The 22,714-nt window shown below is 35.7% G+C and overlaps 1 protein-coding gene across 4 annotated transcripts in view; it reads right to left on the bottom strand.

Annotated features, from left to right (window-relative positions):
• The window catches only part of LOC136035501 (rho guanine nucleotide exchange factor 11-like), a 395,432-nt gene that overhangs the window by 84,710 nt on the left and 288,008 nt on the right, over positions 1-22,714 (bottom strand). For all 4 annotated transcript variants that reach the window (XM_065717335.1, XM_065717333.1, XM_065717334.1 and 1 more), the window contains one exon: positions 18,925-19,137. In XM_065717335.1, the coding sequence (XP_065573407.1) occupies positions 18,925-19,137 (213 nt within the window). The remainder of the gene's footprint in view (positions 1-18,924; positions 19,138-22,714) is intronic.

Below are 22,714 nucleotides of genomic sequence, written 5' to 3'. Positions count from 1 at the left end.
AATCAAACATGCATTAATTCAAAAATGTTCAGGAATTAAATATAAAAAAAACTATCTTTTTTTAACTGAAAGTAAGGAGCGACATTAAAACTTCAAACTAACAGAAATTACTCCGTATATGAAATGGGTTTTCCCCTCCGCAATCCCTCACTCTTTACGCTAAAGTTTGACTCTTTGCCACAATTCTAATTTTTAAATCAATTAAAAACTTTAGCGTAAAGAGCGAGGCGTTGAGGAGGGGACAACCCGTTTCATATACGGAGTAATTTCTGTTCGCTTTAAGTTTTAATGTCTCTCCTTGCTTTCAGTTAAAAAAACTATTTTTTTATTTAATTCTATTTAAAGCGGAGCATCCATAGACCATTTTAGAAGTGTCATCCATAAAGCTAATACTCCATCTCCCTTCTTAATCTCCTAAAAAAAAATTGGGTGTCCCCCCTTCCCTGGGAAATACTCACGATTTTGTTAGGGGGGGGGGTATTTTTATTTAGGGGGAGGGGACGGGAGGGGTAAGAAAAACTTTTAAAAACCCATAAAAATTTGTTTCTATGCATTTTTGTTAAGTTTTTACAATTTGATCCAACTTCTTTTTTTTTGGGGGGGGTGATTCTCCTCTGGATACAGCCCTGTCCCTTCCTATTTATTAAGGATTTATACTTCCTTTTGCTGCCCTTATCTTGAACTTGTCCGGTTTGGCATCCTGGGAGCTCTCGGTAAGAGTCAGATAAAATTGAATTCATCAATTCCAGTTGTCGAGAAATGAATACAGATTCGGAAGTAAGGAGTGGCTCGGCTTAATAGTAACCTAAACTCTAAAAATCATAATTTTGATAGCAATAAATACATCAAAAGCATTCACTTTTTATGTGGATTTCAAATATATAAAGTTCACTAAGTTTAATATAATCCCTCAAGAGCTATGAGCCTGGGACAATCTACCATTTTTTTTTTGAAAATGGGAGGAAACAACCCCAAGAAAATCAAGCAATCTTGATAAAAATTACACCATCAGATTCAGCCTGTTACAAAATACTGTAGACGTTTAAAGCTCCTATTTAAAAAAAATGTAGAATTTTGCAATTTTGAAAGAACACGGATGCGTGTTTATTAGTTATTTTATTTTTCCTATGGGTAAGGATATTACACCATTGATCCTAAAAACCAAGAGAAGGGTCATTTCACCAGAAATCGAAAGTTCCAGTGTCCCTTTTCGTTGAATAAGAGATTGGAGGATGACAAGCCTCCCTCGAACGCTACCCCCCAAGACACTTGTTAAAAAATTTTGAGACAGGTATTTGATTCAGCATAGTTAAAATGCCAGTAACTATGCATTTGGGGATGACCAGACCTCCCCCTCCCCTTAGTCTTTGGAAAAAGGCAGTAAATTACGTAATTTACCCATTGTTCACATATATTGTTTGTTATTGGGAACTACACATACGTTTTTGGGGGGTATTTTCTGAGGAAATTGATTTTCCACGGCGAGAATATTCCAAGGAGAGGAGAATTTCTGGGGGGAACTTTCCATAAGAAGGTTCTACACGAGGAGTAAGGGGAAGGGAACGAAGGGGATTTCCTGGCTTGATTTGAAAAACGGTCATAAATTAAATTAAAAAAACAGGATTTTTTTCATCTGAGAGGAAGGAGGGACATAAAAGCTTAAAACAAACAGAAATTATTCCGCATATGATGGGGCTGTCCCTTCCTCAATCTTTGGTCTTTATGCTAAGGTTTGACTCTGGGTGACAAATTTTAAAGAAAGGCTGCTCAAACACAAAATCGGTTGAATTTGAATGAGATAATTATATTCTTAAAGAACTCTAAGATTTTTGCACAAAAAGTAAGGGTTGAGTACGAGGGATCCCCCTTTTCAGCGTATTTGTATTTCCGGGAAATAACTTCTACGGAAGAGGAGATTTACGGAGTGATCTTAGTCTTTTTAAAATGAAAATCGTCTAAGAAGAATTTTTCAGGCTGAATTTGCAATAAATCTTACGGAGGGGTAATTTTAAGGGAGGAAAGAATTACCCAGGAAGGAATTTTCACGGGGGTGTTGTGTATTTTACGTGGGGGGACATTTCCACAGAGGATTTTCCCGTGAGGGGAGGAAATTTTTCAGGAAGGGTGAATTATATTTACCGAAATTATTTCAAAAACTATCTGAAATTAAAAGAAACACAAGTCCTTTCGACTTTCGACTGAAACCAAGGAACAACAAAAAACTCAAAACGAACAGAAATTATTTCGCATATGAAGAGATTGCTTCCTCTTCAATGTCTTGACTTTACGCTAAAGTTTAACTTTCTGTCCCATTTTTTATTTATTCTTTTTTTAGAACGACTCCAGAAACACAAAGGCCGTTTAATTAGAATAGGAAGCTTTCCTAAAAGTGCTAAAAACTTTAGCATGAAGATCAAGGTATCGAGGAGGGGAAAAAGCCCCTTTATATACGGAATAATTTCTGTTTGTTTTTAGTTTTTATATTGCTCCTTACTTGCAGTTGAAAAAAACTTATTTTTTATTTAATTGGTGATAAATAAAGAATTAAATAGTCTCTGTGGTAAATAAGTTTTTTAAATATGGTGGTTGTGAAGTTAGAAATAAATTACTGTGGATTATGAATGTAATTTCTCGAAAAGAGGGAGTAATTAGACAAGCTTTGATAAGACTCCTCTATAAGAAAGGTGGCAAGAATGGGTGAGGTAACTATAGAAGGATCAGCCTGGTTTCTATAGTATGCAAAGTACTTAGTATGACTATGAGATATATGAGATGCAGTGAAAAAGTTTTAAAAGAAAAACAATTTGGTTCTAGGAAGGAAGAGGTGTTGACAAAATTTCCATACTAGAACAATAATTGAAAAGTGTATGAGAAATTGGATCCCTTTAGTCCTAAGTTTTATAAATTAACATCAATGTTTGATTAAGCCGATCAACACTTTTAACAGAGGTCTTATTTTTCTTATGAAATATCGGATAAATACATTGAAATTATTTAGTGCGTGCTGCAATTAAGGAAGGGAATAAGATTAGTAGCTGATTTCATATTGAGTCGGGAGTTAAGCATGGTTGTTTTATTATCCCCATTTATAAGGATCATTTTGACGGATGTGTCATAAAGAATACAGCAAAGGCCAGGAGAGAGCATTTTATTCTTATGGGAGAGTAAAACTATCCTGGATTACGCTAATGATTTGAGCGTCCTAGATAAAAAGGTTAGCAAAATGTGTGTGTGATTTTTTGGAGGTTTTGAGAACTCAGGGCACAAAAATAGCCTTGAAAATTAAAGTAAAGAAAACTTCTTAATTAAAGCTAAGACTGCAATTAATATTAAATCCCTTAGATTGAGAATAAGCGAAGGTAATAAGGGGATATCTGGTAACGAGAAGATCGATCAAGTGGATAGTTACACTTATCTAGGTAGTATTATTTGTAAAGATGGCGTTGGCAGTAAAGATTTTAGCAGCCTTGGGTGTTTTTCCACAATTGAAAAGAATTTGGAAGAATAGGAAGATAATTCTGCAAACCAAGATGAGAATATTGAAAGCTACAGTGATGACTGCTGTGGCTCTGAGGCATGGGCACTCCCAAAACCGGAGGGGAGCTTGTTAAATGTTTTAAATGTCAATAGGAATTGTCTACAGATTGTTACACCCGTCTGACTGACTGTATCTCAAACTGTAAGGCTTACGAAAAACGTGGCTCTATCCCGCATTCTAAGGCAGTGATGACAGAGAGGTTGAGATGGCTAGGACACTTTCTGGGGATGAAAGATGACAGATTGACAAAGATTGTCCTTTTAAGCCAATCATCTAGAACAAAAATTAGGTCATCCCCAAATTGGGTAAGAGGAGATCGTAAGTAAGGTTTTAAGTTTAAAGTTTTAAGATACTAAGTTTAAAAAAAAAAGTCTTTTTTGTATCTGAAAGTAAGGAGCAACTTGAAAACTCAAAACGAACAAAAAATAATACGTATAAGAAAGGGGGTGCCCCCTTCTCAAGACCTCACTCTTTAAGCTAAAGATTTGAATTTTTGCCCTAGTTCTATAGGAATGGAGGGAGGTCTTGAGGAGGAGGCAACCCCTTTCATATACGCAATAATTTCTCTTCGTTTTAAGCTTTGACGTTGCTCCTAACTTTCAGTTGAAAAACTTGTGTTTTCTTTGTTTAATTACTTACAGATAATATTTATTAATGGGAAACATACGGAACAAGTTTTTGAAGAAAAGTAAAAAGCTTCGTTAAACCAAAATTAGCAGAGATAAAAACAAATCTTCAAAGTCAGAAAGTACGGAGTCTGACGAAAAAAAAAACAACAAAAAAATATAAAATATCTTTTTCCATGAAAAAGACTCTCCATGAAAAGAAATTTTTCCACCAAACAAGTTTTTCAGAGAACTGTAAAGAGTTCCATTAAGCCAAAAATGAGTAGAAATAAATTTAAATAATTTTTCAAGCGTAAAACTAACACAAATCACCATCAAGAAATAAATGAAACCCGAAACGAACAGAAATTACAACAAATAAACGAGTCAAACTCAAAACAAGTAAAAATAAACATGAGTAGGGCTGACTACCCCAACACCTTCTCAAGACCAGAGCATAATTTGCACTTTACTGAAAGCAAAACCCTGTTTAAATGTTTTCACTTTTTTTACTTTAATATATAAAGAAGTATTAAAACTATAACGAATAAATACGAGAATATTAAACTGACAATAGACGGTTATTATTTTACTGAAAGCAAAACTTTACTTTACTGAAAGCAAAACCCATTTTAAATGTTTTCACTTTTTAACTTTAATAACTAAAGAAGCATTAAAACTATAACGAATAAATACGAGAATATTAAACTGACAATAGGCGATTATTATTATTTTTTTCGTAAGGATCAAATTATGTTCTGGCGTTGAGAAGGAGTGGGGGTTGATACAGAAAAAGTCCATCACTGCTATATCTTCAAGGTCTTTTCTTACTGCTGTACTAATGGTTTTCCATGTAGGTATAACCATTAGGACACAACCAAAGAAAAAAAAAAGAAAGAAAAGAAAACAGCATGGGATTCAAAAGGCAATCATCAGGGAATTGTCAATATTTAAAAAGATTTGTTTGATTGGATGGAAAACATCAAGGGTAAATCGTTTAGGGAAAAAAAGACTTATTGACACCAACGAGTAAAGTTGACTCATACTCGTCTTGGTCGCAATAGTCGTCAAAGCTCGCTAAAGAGTAGAGTCAAATCCTTATGGGGGCTCGAATCTTTGTAAAAAGAAAGAGGGGCCTAAAGACAGACTTGTCTTATGAACTCAGAATCACTGGACGAAAAAAGTCTTTCTAATGAAAAATATATGGATTTTCCCGTGTATCGGTGTATTTTTGCCAGTTCCTTTTGGAGGGGCCCCTGGGACAGACTCAAATACCGAAGAAGTTAAATACTTGCACTTCAAATCAAAATACTTACCCAGATTAAATATTTTCCTTTACAAAGAATTAAAGGGACAGTGTGATAGACAGTCTATAAAATTTAATCAAGCAGGGTATTTGTTTGTCTTAAAGCTCAAATTCGAAGGGTGTCAGTTGAACACTGTTTAATTTTTGTTTCAGAATTATACTTTCAGCATAATTTAGCACTTATAACTGAATTTAGAGCCTTCTGTTCTAATAAAGTGCACAAGGACAGGAAAATGAACTTACAGTTTATTTTTCTTATTCACACCACTTCTTTTTTACGGCGAATTAAATACAAAACTAGTTTTTTAACTGAAAGTAAGGAGTGACATAAAAAATTAAAACGAACACTCCGTGTATGAAAAGAGATGTTTCCTTGTCAACACCCCGCTCTTTACGCTAAAATTTGACTCTTTCTCTCGATTCTACTTTATTAAACAGCAAGAAACTCGTTCTGTTCAGTTTAAGTTTTAATGTCGCTCCTTACTTTCAGTTAAAAAAAACTAGTTTTTTTATTTAATTTTTGAACGTTTTCGAATTAATACATGTTTGATTTTGGCTCTCCGCACATACATTATTAAAACAAAATTCGCATATTAATTCTTTTATTTTGGGCTAAATGGCTTTCTCTTAGTTTTGATCAGACGATTTTGAGAAATAAGGGGTGGGGAAGGAGGCCTAGTTGCCCTCAAATTTTTTGGTTACTTAAAAAGGCAACTAGAACTTTTAATTTTTAACGAACATTTTATTAGTAAAAAATATACGTAACTAAAGAATTAACTTACGTAACAAACTTTTATATTCTTATATTTTTGTTATGTATATGAGGGGATTTGTCCCCTCGTTAATACCCCGCTCTTTACACTAAAGCTTCAGTTTTGTCCCATTTCTAGAAGAATGACCCCTGAATCAGAAAGGCCGTAGAATAAATACTTGAAATTACTAAAAATAATTTGGCATAAAGAGCGAGGTATTTAGGAGAAAGAAGAACCCCTCATATGCGTAATAATATCTGTTCGTTTTAAGTTTTAATGCTACTCCTTACTTTCAATTAAAAAAAAATTTCATGTTTATTTTTTCATTGTTTTTTTATTGTAATACTAGAAAATCATGCGCCCTCTTCATTGAATTTCTCTTCCCCCATGACATATTCCTCCAAGGAAACATCCTACCACATAGCCCCCTCCCCTCAACCCCCACTCCCAACCAAAATAATTCCCCTGAAAACGTCTGTATATTTACCAATAACCATTACTGTATGAAAACACTGGTCAAAGTTTGTAACTTGCAGCCCCTCCCTCGGGGACTGTGGGGGAGCAAGTGATCCCCAAAGACATAGTTATTATAGTGTTCGACTATGTTGAACAAAATGGCTATCTCAAGATTTTGATCCATTGACTTTGGGAAAAATGAGCGTGGGAGGGGGCCTAGGTGCCCTCCAACTTTTTGGTCACTTTAAAAGGGCACTAGAAATGTTCATTTCCGTTAGAATGAGCCCGCTTGCGGAATTCTAGGACCACTTGGTCGATACGATAGCCCCTGGGAAAAAACAACAACAAATAAACGCGCACCCGTGATCGGTCTTCTGGCAAAAAATACGAAGTTCCACATTTTTGTAGATAGGAGCTTGAAACTTTTGCAATAGGGTTCTCTGATACGCTGAATACGATGGTGGGATTTTTGATTTCATAAAATTTTATATTTTATGACTTTTAGGGGTTGTTTCCCCTATTTTTAAAAATAAGGTAAACTTCCTCAGGCTCTTTCCTCAGGCCCCAACCCCCCATTGCACTTTCTGGATGAAGGGCCAAGAAACAGAAAACAGCACCGCCGGTAGGGACTGTAAAGTCTAATGCCGCCGTATCTTTTACCTTTTTTTTTACCTTAACTTTGGATGACAAAGACTAAATTTGATGAAACATAGTTACATATTTAAAATGAGTATGAAAATTGGATTCTTTTGATGCATCTTTTATGAAAATTCCGTCTTTTAGAGTTTCATTTACTACTGAGCCGGGTCACTCCTTACTACAATTTGTTACCACGAACTGTTTGAAAACAGTCAGTAACGGAAACTTCAGATGCAATTTTGTTTTCCTACTGGTACCACTCCTCTCTTAAAGTATTCCTCTAGCTAACCTTACAGCTAGCTCTACTCCTTTACTCCTCTCTTATAAAACCACTCCTATTACTCCTCTCAACTCCTTTTTAAAAATACAGACTGATAATGAAGCTTCAGATCCCAAATTTGTTCCCCCAGGTTTTGAATGTTTTATTATTTTTAAAAAGAAAGATTTTCCGATGCGATTAAAGAGCGAGTTAAAACTTAAACAAACAACATTATTACTTTGCAGCCAATGAAATAGATATCTCTGACACTCTTGAATATAACTCAACTGCAAATTTCCCTATGTTGCAGGATTACGAAAAATCAGCGCTTTACTGAAAACACTAAACAACATTGTATATTTTGTACTTCAGTAAAAACATAAAGGATCTTAAGATATTAGCATATAAATTGAACACGCTACATACAGCATAACTTCACCATATTGACCTATTCCAAAGAATGGCTCTCTTTTCGGTTCTAAAATTGATGTTTCATCATTTATATGTGAAGAAGTCCAAAATAAAGCCTTTTTTGAAATGTGACAACTAAAGCGAAAACTTTAGGATTGCATTATATTTGGAGTTCTTCACTCTGTAGATCGAAATAATTCAACTTTGGGGGGGATTATTTTACTGCTATTTTGTTCTTCGTTTTGAACAATACTAAAATGTGCTTAAAATTTTAAACCACTAGCTGTTACCTTTTTTGTCACTTTGTTATTCTTGTGTTACCATAGTGGTTACCACTACCAGGTTGAGTTTGGGTTATAAAGTTGGTTTTGGGTTACCACGTTACCATGTTTGATGGGTTACCAGAGTCTAAAATATGAAGGCTATGGATGGCTTTAAAATTGCTGGTTATTATGTTAAGGGAGTGGAGTTACTTTTTGGCTCCTAAAACAACAATATTGTTCTTATGCTTGCACTTATCTAAAATACTATAAATAGAATTTTCTGAATGCAGTGAAGTAAGAATTTTACTATTCTAGTGTTTATAAAATATCCTCTCCTCAATACCTCGCTCTTAATGATAATGTTTTTTAGAAATTTTAAATAAGTTTATTATTCTAATTAAGCGGCCCATGTGTTTCAGGATTCAGTCTTAAATAATTGGAACACAAAGTCAAACTTCTGCACATAGAGTGAGTCATGGAGGACGGGACAACCCCCTTCAAATACGTAATAATTTCTGTTTGTTTCCAGTTTTGGTGTTGCTCCATGCTTTCAGTAGAAAAAATTCGTTTTTAAAAAATATAATTTCTGGTCGTTTTTAAATAATCCCAGGAAATCCGGCTCCCTCTCCATGTAAAGTGCTTCTCTCATAAGAATAACCCCTCCATGGAACGTTATTTCTACGTAAAATACCCCTTGCCCCGCTGAGAAAATTTCTTCCGGACAATTTCATTGTAAATGAAAATTCTCACAGGCAAATTTGTTGGGGATGATTCCAGATGAGAACGTTTTCTTAGCGCACTTCCATTTGAAAAATACTTTAATTTCAGTTAGTTTTTAAAATCATGCCGGGTATCCACTCCTTCGTGAACAAGTTTTCCCACAAATATCTGCCACCCTCTGGTACAAAGCTGCTCCCGCAGAAATTCCTCCGTGTAAAATACCCTCTCCCCTACAGAAAGATACTCTAAATCATTTCAACCCGGTAAAAATTTCCCCCTGGACGATTTCCCTTAGCATCTCCATATGTAAAATTGAGTCGGCAGAGAGATAGCAATACAAATAAAAAGAATTTCGTATATAAATTCTGACAAATCCCCCCCAACCCGTGTAAAATTTTCCCTAGAAATTTTCCCCCCACAAACCTCGCTCCCCGTGGAATATTCTCTTCTTGGAAAGTCCCCCAACAGAAAATTCACCCCTCGCCTCGATAAATGTCTGTATATTTCCCAATAACAAATACTATAAATAAACAATAGGAAAATTTCATGACTTATAAACGTTTTCCTAGGTGCTGTGGGGCGGATATGTTATATCCAAAGTCATAGTTATTGGACTTTTCAACTATGCTCAACAAAATGGCAATCAATTTTAATCGGACAACTTTGAGGGGAAAAGGCGGTGGGAGGGGATCTAGTTATCTTCCCGTCTATTTTGTCACTTCAAAAGGGCCTTAGAACTTTTAAGTTCCCTTCGAAAAATCTACTTCTCAATATTCTAGGATTTATGGCTTGATTTCATCACTCCTGGGGGAAAAATTACTAAAAAAAAAAAGAACACGCATCCGTGATCTTTCTTCTGGCAAAAAAAAATAAAAAAAAAATTCCACATTTTTGTAGATGGATCTGAATCTCATGAATCTGACGGCGTGATTTTCATCAAGATTCCTTGACGTTTAGGGGGTTAATTTTCATCGAAATCATCTTCATCGAAAATCAGGCAAATTTTCCCAAGCTTGCAGCTTTTGATAAGTAACTCTAAACTAAATTAACCTTTTATATTTGGAATCAGCATAATAAGCCAATTATTTTGATAGATTTATTGATACCACAATTCCGCTTTTTAGAGGTTCGGTTGCTACTGAGCCGCATCTTACTTCTAATATTGAAGGCAGGAAGAACATTCGGTACCAGGGGAAGGATATAAGATGGACTATTTCGGAAAGTGTAATTTTATGCCATTGGAAAAACAAAAAATTATTTGAGGAGGTTCAGGTCTGAGAGTAGTCAATATTTTTGTTCAATACATGAAAATAATTGATGATTTAGAGCACTTCATCTACATTGGAATGAGTCAGAAAATCAATGGGATGAAAATTTTGGGATTGAAGTAAGATGAAAAGAATGGGTGGTGGTATCTTTGAAGAGTGTTAGCCAATTCGAATTTTGGTATGTAAGGGAGTCAATGTGTTGATGTAAGATGTGTTGCTCAGTTCATTCAATGCTCTCGACAGAGTAAGACGCATTTAAGACCTCTGTGTGGATTTATGTGAAAATATTATTTCAAGAACTTTTAGGTACTCATTCAATGCTGAAACCATTATTTCAAGAACTGCTGGATATTTATTAATACGTATTAATATTTGGATATTAGTACAATATTAATGTACAGTGGGACGTAAAAGGAAAAATCCGAAACGAGATGGTATGAATATTTCATTAGACACCTCAGATGATAGCTCTAGCTCGAAACCGGAAATATCAATACTAGCTGCATATTTTAAGCAAATTCTTGAAATCGTAAAAGAAAATGGTAATAAATTAGATAACTTCTGCGATCAATTAGGTACTCTTACTACAAGCGTCGATAATCTGGATAAAGAACATTCGCTTCTTAAAAATAAGATGGTTAATAATGAATTGAAAATTGGAAAAATTGAAAATGATACGTCTTGCCTCAATTTGCAATTAAAAACTTGTACTGATGAATTAGCAAAGTTAAAAAGAAACAAGAGCTCATATGGCACTTGTGACGAGGCAAGAAGAGCTAAGAGCCAAGAGCTAATATGCCATGTGCTCTAACAAAATTCTAAGAATCAATAGATTGATTTAAAAGGAAAATCAGAGGCTTAATGCCGGTCAGGATATAAAATAAGAGCTCTTAGTCACGATGTCCTTCTAAATATCAAAATTCATGAAGATCCGATCACCCACTCGTAAGTTATAAATACCCAATTTTTTCTAATTTTTCCTCTCCCTTTAGCCCCCCCCCCAGATGGTCGAATCTGAGAAAACGACTTTATCAAGTCAATTTGTGCAGCTCCCTGACACGCCTGCCGATTTTCATCGTCCTAGCACGTCCAGAAGCACCAAACTCGCCAAATCATTTAACCCCTCCCCCAACTCTCCCAAAGAGAGCAAATTCAGTACGGTTATGTCAATCACGTATCAAGGATATTTGCTTATTCTATCCACCAAGCTTCATCCCGATTCCGCCACTCAAAGTGTTTTCCAAGATTTCCCCCACCAACTCCCCCAGTGTCAAAAGATATGGTCGGAATTTGAAATAGAGCTCTGTACATGAATTCCTTCTCAATATCAAATTGCAATAAGATCCGATCACCTATTCGTAAGATAAAAATACCCCAATATTCAAGTTTTCCAAGAATTCCGGTTTCCCCCTCGAACTCCCCCCAATGTCACAGGATCTGGTTGGAATTTAAAATTAGAGCTTTAAAGCAAAAGATCCTTCTAAATATCAAATTTCATTAAGATCTGGTCACCCTTTCGTAAGTTACAAATACCTCATTTTCCCGTCATTTTTCAATACGTCATTTTTTCTAATTTTTCAGAATTAAACCCCCCCTCCAATAGAGCAGATCCGTTCCAATTATGCAAATCAAGTATCTAAGACTTCTGCTTATTTTTCCCATCCAAGTTTCATCCCGATCCCTCCAATCTAAGCGTTTTCCATGACTTTAGGTTCCCCCACCCCAAACTCCCCCCAATGTCACCAGATCCAGTCGGGATTTAAAATAAGAGCTTTGAGACGCGATATCCTTCTAAATATCAAATTTCATTGAGATCCGATCACCCGTTCGTAAGTTAAAAGTACCTCATTTTTTATAATTTTTCAGAATTAACCCCCCCCCCAACTACCCCAAAGAGAGCGGGTCCGTTCCGGTTATGTCAATCATGTATCAAGGACTTGCGCTTATTTTTCCCACAAAGTTTCATCCCGATCCCTCCACTCTAAGTGTTTTCCAAGATTTTAGGTTTCCCCTCCCAACTCCCCCCCCCCCAATGTTACCAGATATGGTCGGGATAAATAACAAATTTCATTGAGATTCGATCACCCGTTCGTAAGTTAAACATAACTCATTTTTCTAATTTTTCAGAATTACCCCCCCCCCCCAACTACCCTAAAGAGACCGGATCAGTTCCAGTTATGTCAATCATGTATCTAGGACTTGGGCTTATTTTTCATCAAGTTTCATCCCGATCCCTCACTCTAATCCCTCCCCCAAAGTGTTTTCTAAGATTTTAGGTTTCCCCCTCCCAACTCTCCCCCAATATCATCAGATCGGTCGGAATTTAAAATAAGAGCTCTGAGACACGATATCCTTCTAAATATCAAATTTCATTGAGATCCGATCACCTGTTCGTAAGTTAAAAATACCTCATTTTTTTCTAATTTTTCAGAACTACCCCCCCCAAACTATCCCAAAGAGAGCAGATCCGTTCCGGTTATGTCAATCATTTATCTGCGACTTGTGTTTATTTTTCCCACCAAGTTTCATCCCAATCCCTCCACTCTAAGTGTTTTCCAAGATTTTAGGTTTCCCCCTCCCAAATCCCCCCAATGTCACCAGATATGGTCGGAATTTAAAATAACAGCTTTGAGACACGATATACTTTCAAACATCAAATTTCATTAAGATCTGATCAACCGTTCTTAAGTTAAAAATACTTCGATTTTTCTATTTTTTCCAAATTAACGGGCCCCCCACTCCACCCCTCAGATGGTCAAATCGGGAAAATGACTATTTCTAATTTAATTTGGTCCTGTCCCTGATAAGCCTGCCAAATTTTATCGTCCTAGCTTACCTGGAAGTGCCTAAAGTAGCAAAACCGGGACCGACAGACAGACCGACAGAATTTGCGATTGCTAGTTGGGGGGGGGGTTAATTCTGAAAAATTAGAAAAAATGAGGCATTTTTAACTTACGAACGGGTGATAGGACCTCAATGAAATTTGATATTTAGATGAGATCGTGTCTCAAAGCTCTTATTTTAAATCCCGACCGGATCTGGTGACATTGGGGGGAGTTTGGGGTGGGGAAACCTAAAATCACGGAGAAGGCTTAGATTGGAGGGATCGGGATGAAACTTGGTGGGAAAAATAAGCAGAAGTCTTACATACATGATTTGCATAATTGGAACGGACCCGCTCTATTGGGGGGGGGATAACTTCTAAGTCTCTGCCTTTCCATGACGAAAGTAAAACAGTTCAAAATAGGGATGGAACCTTTTTACCGACAGTGAACAGATATAAAATTTAACTGGATATTTCGAACACATATACAGTGTTCATCATCAGCAATAAAACTATAACAGTAAAAGGATTCGGTGACGTAGGGTGGAGTTCAGTAATTGATGAAATGGATCCAGATCAATCCTTAGACAGCTTTTATAATATATTGACTGAAAAGCTTGATAAATTTTGCCCGTATAGAAATCTGAAAGGAAAAAGGCATACATCAAGAAAACCACGGGTAAATGCATCGCTTTTGACGTCTATTAATGAAAAAAATCGCTTATATAAAATTAAAATGAAGTATCTCACTGAAATAAATATAATACGTTTTAAAAACTATAAGAATCTGTTAGTAAGGATTCTTAGAGAAAATGAAAGAGTGTATTATGAAAATTCATTTAAAAATTCTGATTCTCCTTGAAAAAATCGGAATTTAATTAAGGATAAAATTGGAAAAATAAAACAAATTCACATCCTAAGGTATTAATCAATATAAATGGTTCAGAAGTTAGAGAACCGTAAAATGTTGCTAATATGTTTAGTGATTATTTTGCTGGTGTTGGTCAAGCAATTGTTTCAGCAGGAATAGATTTGTCCCCTTACAGGTTGCATAAAGAATATTTACCCCCCAATGAATGTACGAGCATATTTCTGGCCCTTGTTAGTTTTGCAGAATTCCATAAGATTATCAAAAATAAAAAAAACCGTAATTCAGTGGGATATGATGAATTATCAACAAATTTGTTAAAGAGTATTGCCGGAGTTATTTTTAAACCACTTGTCCACATTTTCAATTTGAGTATCAGTTCAGGTATATTTCCTAGTAGATGGAAAATTACCCGAGTAATTCCGTTGTATAAACAAGGCGAAAAATCTGATGTAAGTAATTATCGTCCAATTGCAATTTTATCGCCATTATCTTAAGTGTTTGAAAAGATTTTAAAAGAAAGGATTTCGAGCTATTTAGATAAAATAAATTTCTTTACCAAATTTCTTTATCAATTTGGATCTAGGGCAAACCGTTCGACAGAACACGCAGGTGCAGCTCTTTCATTAGAAATAAATGATTGTTTCGATGATGATTTCCATGTGGCTACTGTTTTCTATGATATAAAAAAAAGCATTTGACACTTTAAATCATGAAATTCTTCTTAACAAAATCATAAATTCCGGCATAAGAGGGAAAGGATTACGAATTATTAAGTTATACCTGTGCGGACGCAAAATCACAGTAGATGTCGGTGGAAAAATGAATAATTTAAAAAGTCTTATTGATATTGGTGTCCCCCAAGGCTCAGTGTTAGGTCCACTTTTATTTTTGATTTATATTAACGATCTTCCACGAGATTTGCAGGAGATATTAGCCATGTAATTTTATTTGCAGATGATACGGCTATAACAATTAAAGCTAGGGATTCATCGATATTGATCGATATTCTGACTATAAGTGTTACCTCAGTAAATCGATGGTTTGTTTCCAGTAATCTAGTACCAAATTTTACAAAAAGTAATTTTATGGTTTTTGATCGTTCAAAATGTGCCACTCGAGAGATTTCTTGTCAGGAGCTTCAGGTTGGTGACCAAAAAATTTGTAGGGTCCAATCATATCGTTATTTAGGAGTTGTTCTTGATCCCCTTTTGTCATTTCATAATCATATTGAGTATTTAAGATTAAAACTTGCTCAAAATATTGGGTTGATGTATCGTGTGAAGAATATTTTTCCTTTTACCATTTTAAAAATGGTTTACCACTCTCTAATTACTTCTTGTTTGAATTACTGCTAAGTTGTATATCTTAATACATTTTGGAAGCACATAAAACCCTTACAGGTACTACAAAATAGGGCAATAAGAATACTTGGAAATTTCTTACATCGACCTTCAAAACTTGAAAATGTTTCGGAAACTAAAACATTATTCCTCTTCTTAAATTTGTTAGATTAAAATGATATACGAGTATTAAATACTCCATATGGCATTTTTCAAATCCAAAATTCCAAAAATTATTCCTGTGACAAATCTGTGTTAATTTTACTTCCTCGTTCGGATTGTCGGAGGTCTGGGATGTACCGAATTCCTTTTGTAAGTTCTGAAAGGTCAAGGTTTTCAATTAGGTACCAAATACCCTTCATTGCTAACAATTATAAGCTGAATGATAAAATTCTGTTCGATCCATCCCAAAAATCTCAACTAAATTTAAAAAAGTAAATATTAAAGATTGTTTGCTAAAATTTTGATTATTCACCATTGATGATGGCAAATCAAATTATTTGATCCTCTTATTTGTGTGTTTTGTTTTTGTGTCCCTGTGTCTAGGATGGCCTCCCACGCCCCTCCTGCCCGATATTTATTTATTTACTTATCCCTTTTACTTCTCTTTTATAGTTTTTTTTTCTATTTTGTTTGTCTTTTGCCGTGTTAAATTTTGGAACCATTATTACGATCAGATGTTGATATTTTTTCTATATTTTTGCACTGTCCCAGCCTTACAAGCTCTGTTCTGTGTTGGGGCATAATATTGTTTTTGTATTTTTTAAGTTGAATAAAGAGAAAGTTGAAGTTGAAGTTAAGACAAAGCGAGATCTTTTAGAAAGCGGAAAATTTGAATAAATAAGCATACCCATAATGTAAAACCTAAAAGAAATGGCTTAAGGCTTCAGAGCCCAATTCTGCAGTGCTAATATCAGTGCCATCTTCCCTTGGGAAGTGTATTGGGGGTTGGGAATTCAGCAACCCTTGTCCTTTTACATACCCTGTGCGAACCCCATAGACTATGGATGGAAGACATGTTTTTTGTGTGACTTTTACTTATATTTTTTAGTTTATAAGCATTTTATGTAAACTATGGCTCATTTGTCTCTAGCGTAGCAATCTATGACATGTTATATGTTATCGTTATACATGTATAACGTGTTCAAGCTACACGTTACAATACAACACACGTTATAAAGTATATATCATCTTTAGTAGCTCATGAGCCAAACGGTCATTTTTTAACTTTTATGGCACTTGGTATTAACCAAGTGACATGGAGGAAGGATATCATGTCTCAAAGCTATTACTTTAAATCCCGACCAGATCTGGTGACATTGGGGGGAGTTGGGAGGGGGAAACCTAAAATCTTGGAAAACACTTAGAGTGGAGGGATTGGAATGAAACTTGATGGGAAAAATAAGCACAAGTCCTACATACATGATTAACATAACCGGAACGGATCCGATCTCTTTGGAGTAGTTGGGGGAGGGGTTAATTCTGAAAAATTAGAAAAGATGAGGTATTTTTAACTTACAAACGGGTGATCGGATCTCAAGGAAATTCGATATTTAGAAGTATATCGTGTCTTAGAGCTATTATTTTAAACCCCGACCGGATCCGGTGACATTGGTGGGGGGGAGAGTTGGGAGGGGGAAACCTAAAATTTGGAAAACACTTAGAGTGGAGGGATCAGGATGAAACTTGGTGTGAAAAATAAACACAAGTCCTAGATACATGATTGACATAACCGGGAACGGATCCGCTCTCTTTGGGGTAGTTGGAAGGGAGGGGTTAATTATGAAAAATTAGAAAAAATGAGGTATTTTTAACTGACGAACGGGTGATCAGATCCCAATGAAATTTGATATTTAGAAGGATATCGTGTCTCAGAGCTCTTATTTTAAATCCCGACCGGATCTGGTGACATTGGGGGGGAGTTGGGAGGGGGAAACCTAGAATTTGGAAAACACTTAGAGTGGAGGAATCGGGATGAAACTTGGTGGGAAAAATAAACCCAAGTCCTAGATACATGACTGACATAATCGGAACGGATCTGCTCTCTTTGGGGTAGTTGGGAGGGGGGGGGGGTAATTCTGAAAAATTAGAAAAAATGAGGTGTTTTTAATTTACGAACGGGTGATCGGATCTCAATAAAATCTGATATTTAGAAGGATATCGTGTCTTTAAGCTCTTATTTTGAATCCCGACCGAATCTGGTGACACTGGGGGATTTTGGGGTGGGGGAACCTAAAATCATGGAAAACGCTTAGATTGGAGTGATCAGGATGAAAGTTGGTGGAAAAAATAAGCAGAAGTCTTAGATACGCGATTTACATAATTGGAACGGATCCTCTCTATTGGGGGGGGGGGGGGGGCTAATTCTGAAAAATAAGAAAAAATGACGTATTTTTAACTTACGAAGGAGTAATCGGATCTTCATGAAACTTCATATTTAGAAGGACCTCGTAACCCAGATCTCTTATTTTAAATCTCAACCGGATCAAGCATAATTGGAGGGGGGCAGTTGGGGGGACCGGAAATCGTAGAAAATACTTAAAGCGGTGAGATCAGGATGAAACTGGATGGGAAGAATAGAAACCTGTTTAAGATACGTGACTGACATAACCGGACCGGATCTGCTCTCTTTGGTGGAGTTGGGGGGGGGGGTAATTTTGGAAATTGAGGTATTTGTAACTTATGGAAGGCTGACAAGATCCTAATGAAATTTGATATTTAGAAGGATCTTGTGCTTTAAAACTTTAATTTTAAATTCCGATCAGATCCTGTTATATTGGGGGGAGTTGGAGGGGGAAACCGGAATTCTTGGAAAACGTGAAAATTGGGCTTATTTCAAATCCCCACCAGATCTTTTGATATTTGAGGAATTGGAGGGGGAAATCTTGGAAAACACTTGGAATGGAGGAATCGGGATGAAGCTTGGTGGATAGAATAAGCAAATGTCCTTGATACGTGATTGACAAAATCGTACTGGATTCGCTCTCTTTGGGGGAGTTGGGGGAAGGGGTTCAGTAATTTGGCGAGTTTGGTGCTTCTGGACGTGCTAGGACGATGAAAATTGGTAGGCGTGTCAGGGAGCTGCACAATTGGACTTGAAAAAGTCGTTTTCCCAGATTCGACCATCTTGGGGGCTAAAGGGAGAGGAAAAATTAGAAAAATTAGGTATTTATAACTTACGAGTGGGTGATCGGATCTTAATAAATTTTGATATTTAGAAGGACATCATGACTCAGAGCTCTTATTTTAAATCCTGACCGGCATTTAGCCTCTTGTTTTCCTTTTTAAATCAATCTATTGATTCATAAAATTTTGTTAGAGCTCATACCATATGATCTCTTGGCTCTTAGCTCTTCTTGCCTCGTCACAAGTGCCATATGAGCTCTTAGCTCTTGTTTGGTTCAATAAAAACAATATATTTAAATAATATTTATCGAATTTTGAACTATCACGGCCAGCCTAATATCAGCTTGTAAAACATGTAGGCGGTAATTTTCTGTAAATTATGTTAAACAAAAAATATCTACCACCTGAAATATAATTAGAAACATATAAAATTTTCGCTAATTATTACTATAGATACATTACTATATAGATTACTATACATTACTATAGGTTACTATAGATACATTACTATAGATATTATTATTACTATAAGATACATAAACTTGCCTCAGACAAAGTAGCATTTGAGTCAACACTTGATGTATCATTAAGTTTGTCTTTTCTCTTCTCCTCCATGGAATGTTGGGCCACAAATGTAATCCAGGTCAAACCTTTATACTTCCCTAATTGTTCATCATAGAAATTCGATGGTCGAATACATGCAAGAACCTCCTCAAGACCTGAAAGGCTTTCAGACTTGGATCGATTATTGCGATCAAACTAAAAAAGAAATATGTAACAGTTCTGTGTTAGTTTCCTTGTCTCATAGACAATTACAAATTCAGTCATCCTTTTCAGATAACCCAGGAGGGATAAGGTGGGGGGAGGGGGCTTGTCCCATTGTATCCTAAATTTTCTGTCTCTCATTGACGCATTTTATTCAAATAATTGACTTGTTCACTTTTATTTACATAATAAACAAAAATATAAACTATTACAAATATAAATCACTACGCTAGGGAAAAATTTAAATTTTGCTAACGCATAGCGATTAACTACATAAACATTCCTAAAGACATCCTAAATTAAAAGTAATGATAAAAAAAAATACATAAATGTTTCTAGCAGCATATTATAGTCACTGAAATAATAATGAAAGGAAAAAAGAAACAAGACAATCACCTTCTCTCAAACACTCCCAGGGTAACAACCTTCATCCAAATACAACTCCCTCCACCCTAACCCCTTCAACCTGTTCCTCCATCTAGCCTTATAACCCACTCCACCCTCCCCCCAAATAAAAAAATTCCCCAACAACTACAAATCAAATAAAAAATTCACATAGCCCACACCCCGCCAATAAAAATATCCTATGTACCCAACATGCCTTCCCCCGATCATACATTCTAACGTAACTTGTATCTACGAAGTGCTAAACTGTTCAGTCTGTAGAATATAATGAGCTAAATAAGTGAATGAATATTGAATAAGAGTAAGTAAAGCAGATTAGTCTTTAAATAACTGAAAAACTAATGCGAGGTTTTGCTCCGTAGTATAGATAAAAGGTGAATTTGCCAAAGTTCCAAAGTTCACAAAAATTCTTCGTGACAGGAACTGTGCATTAGTTGTAACTATCATTCATTTTTACATATCCTCAAACAATGCAAATTACCTTGAAAGCAAGACAGGATGGAATGAAATGTTTATCAGTAAATCCCTATGACAAAAATATCCTGCTAGCTTAAAGGAGTTTACAATATTTATTTATTCTATAAAAAGACCACCTCTCCCCATCCATCCCAAGAACCCTCAGAAAGGATCTAGATTAGAATAAAAATTTAAATCGACAGACTAATAGTAAAACACTATCTGTCAAACAGTTTGTGGTGACGAACTGTAAGTCAGGAACGTTGTGTCTCCATAGTAACCGGAACTCTAAGAAACAGAGTCTTGATAACAACAGATACACCAAAAGAATCAAGTTTTGATGGTTATTCGAAACATGTAGAATTCATCAAATTTAAAAGTACCCATAAAAAGTTACGAGCCTGAGAAAATTTGCAGAATTTTTGAAAAGGGGGAAACAACCCTAAAACATCAAATGACCTAAATGAATATCACTCCATCAGATTCAGCATACCAGAGAGCATTACTGTAGAGATTTCATGCTCCTATGCAAAAAAATGTGAAGTTTTGCATTTTTTTGCCAGAAGAAAGATCACAGATGCTTGTTTTTTTTTCGGGGTGATCATATCCAATCAGTGATTTTAGAAGATCGGGATAGGGCTCCTTTGATCGGAAATCAAAAGTTCTAATTCCCTTTTTAAGTGACCAAAAATAATTGGAGGGGAGCTAGCTCCCTCCCACGCTTATTTTTCAACAAAGTCGCCCATTCAAAATTTTTAGATAGCCATTTTGTTCAACATAGTCGAAAAATCAAATAAATATGTCTTTGAGGATGACTTAACCCCCAACGTCTCCAGGGGAAGGGTTACAAATTATGCACTTTGCCTTTTGTTTACATAAAGTATTGATTATTGGGATATACAGAGACGTTTTCAGGGGGGATCTGGTGGGGAGTGGAGGATCGGGGGGGGGGGGGGGGAGGGGTTCACGTGGGAGCATCTTTCCCTGAGGGAAATTTTCCATGGAGGGGGATCCAGATTTCAAGGCGTTTTTAAAAAAGCGATCAGAAATTAAATAAAAAAAACAAGTTTTTTCAACTGAAAGTAAGGAGCAACATTAAAACTTAAAACGTACAGAAATTATTACGTATAAGAGTGGGATCTTCACGTCAATGCCTCAGTCTTTACGCTAAAGTTTTTTTTTTAGTACTTTTAAAATAGCTATTAATTCTAATTATACGGCCTTTAGCGTTAAAAGTTTAGCGTTGAGATCGAAAAATTGACGAGGGGGCGACCCCACTCACATACGTGATAGCTTCTGTTCGTTTTAAGCTTTAATGCTGCTCCTTACTTTCATTTAAAAAAAAACTTTTTTTTTTAATACAATAAAAGCTTAGTTTTACTTCTCACATTTACGCAGAGTTCTATTCAAGTAGTAAAGGAGAACAACTCTTAAAAAAGGCAAAAAAGGAGACGAGTTTCGTATAATAAAATGATAGATTAAGAAAAAACTATTAAAATATTGAAATTTTAAAGAGGGGTACCAGAGCCATCCGGTTCTTTTACACCTACCTTCTTTTAATAAAGATAATACGAATAAAATTAGAAAGAGATCAAGTATTGGCTCAATGCGTTTACCTCCCCCCGGCATCTACCCCCCAGAAAATACTCCCCGTTTTTTTCAACTGAAAGTAGGGAGCAACATTAAAACTCAAAATGAACAGAAATTATTGCGTATATGAGGGGGGTTGCTCCTGCTCTAAAACTCAATCTTTACGGTAAAGTTTTTTAGTACCTTAAAAAATTCTTCTAATTGTTCTAATTAAATGAACAGTGTTTCAGAAGTCGTTCTTAAAGAATTGGGACAGAATTCAAACCTCAGCGCAAAGAGCAAGGTATTGAAGAGAAGCAACCTCCTCATATACGTAATAATTTATTTTTGTTTTAAGTTTTTATATTACTAATAACTTTCAGTTGAATAAACTTGATTTTTTTTATGGCTTGTTTGTTTTTTAACTAATGCCAGGAAACCTGGTTACACCTCCACGGATAAATCCCTCCTCCTCCCAGATTTATTTTCTAGACAATTCAATCCTGGTGAAAATTTACCCTGGACAATTGCCCTTAACATCTCCACGCGTAAAACTGAGTCGGCAATGAGAAAGCAAGACATAAGAAGGATTTCACATAGGAATTATGGCAGAATCTCGTAGTGTAAACTTTTCCCTGAAAAATCCACCCTCTGGAAACTTCCCTCCCCATGAAAATTTATCCCCGTGCAAAAACCCACCAGTAGAAAGTTCCTACCCCATCCTTCACAAAAAAGTATGCATAATTCCCAATACTAAATACTACACGTAAACAATGGGCATGTTTTGTGTGTTAAAGACATTTCCCCATGGGTGTTAAGGGGTCATGATATCTCCAAAGACACAGATACTCAGTTTTTCATTTATTCTGAATAAAATGGCTATCTCAAAATTTTGATCGGACCATTTTGAGAAAAAAGAAGCGAGGGAGGGAGCCTAGTCGCCCTGCAATACTTTTGGTCACTTAAATAGAGCACTATCAATTTCAATTTCCATTCGAATGAGCCCTCTCACGATATTCTAGGACCAATCAGTCGATACGATCACCCCTGAAAAAAATAAACACGCATCCGTGATCTTTCTTCAGGCAAAAATACAAAATTCCTCATTTTTCTGATAGGAGCTTGAAACCTTTACAATAGG

This window comes from Artemia franciscana, chromosome 14 (assembly GCF_032884065.1).
Source record: "Artemia franciscana chromosome 14, ASM3288406v1, whole genome shotgun sequence".
Classification (NCBI taxonomy): Eukaryota; Metazoa; Arthropoda; class Branchiopoda; order Anostraca; family Artemiidae; genus Artemia; species Artemia franciscana.
This window is presented reverse-complemented; position numbering and strand designations above follow the sequence as displayed.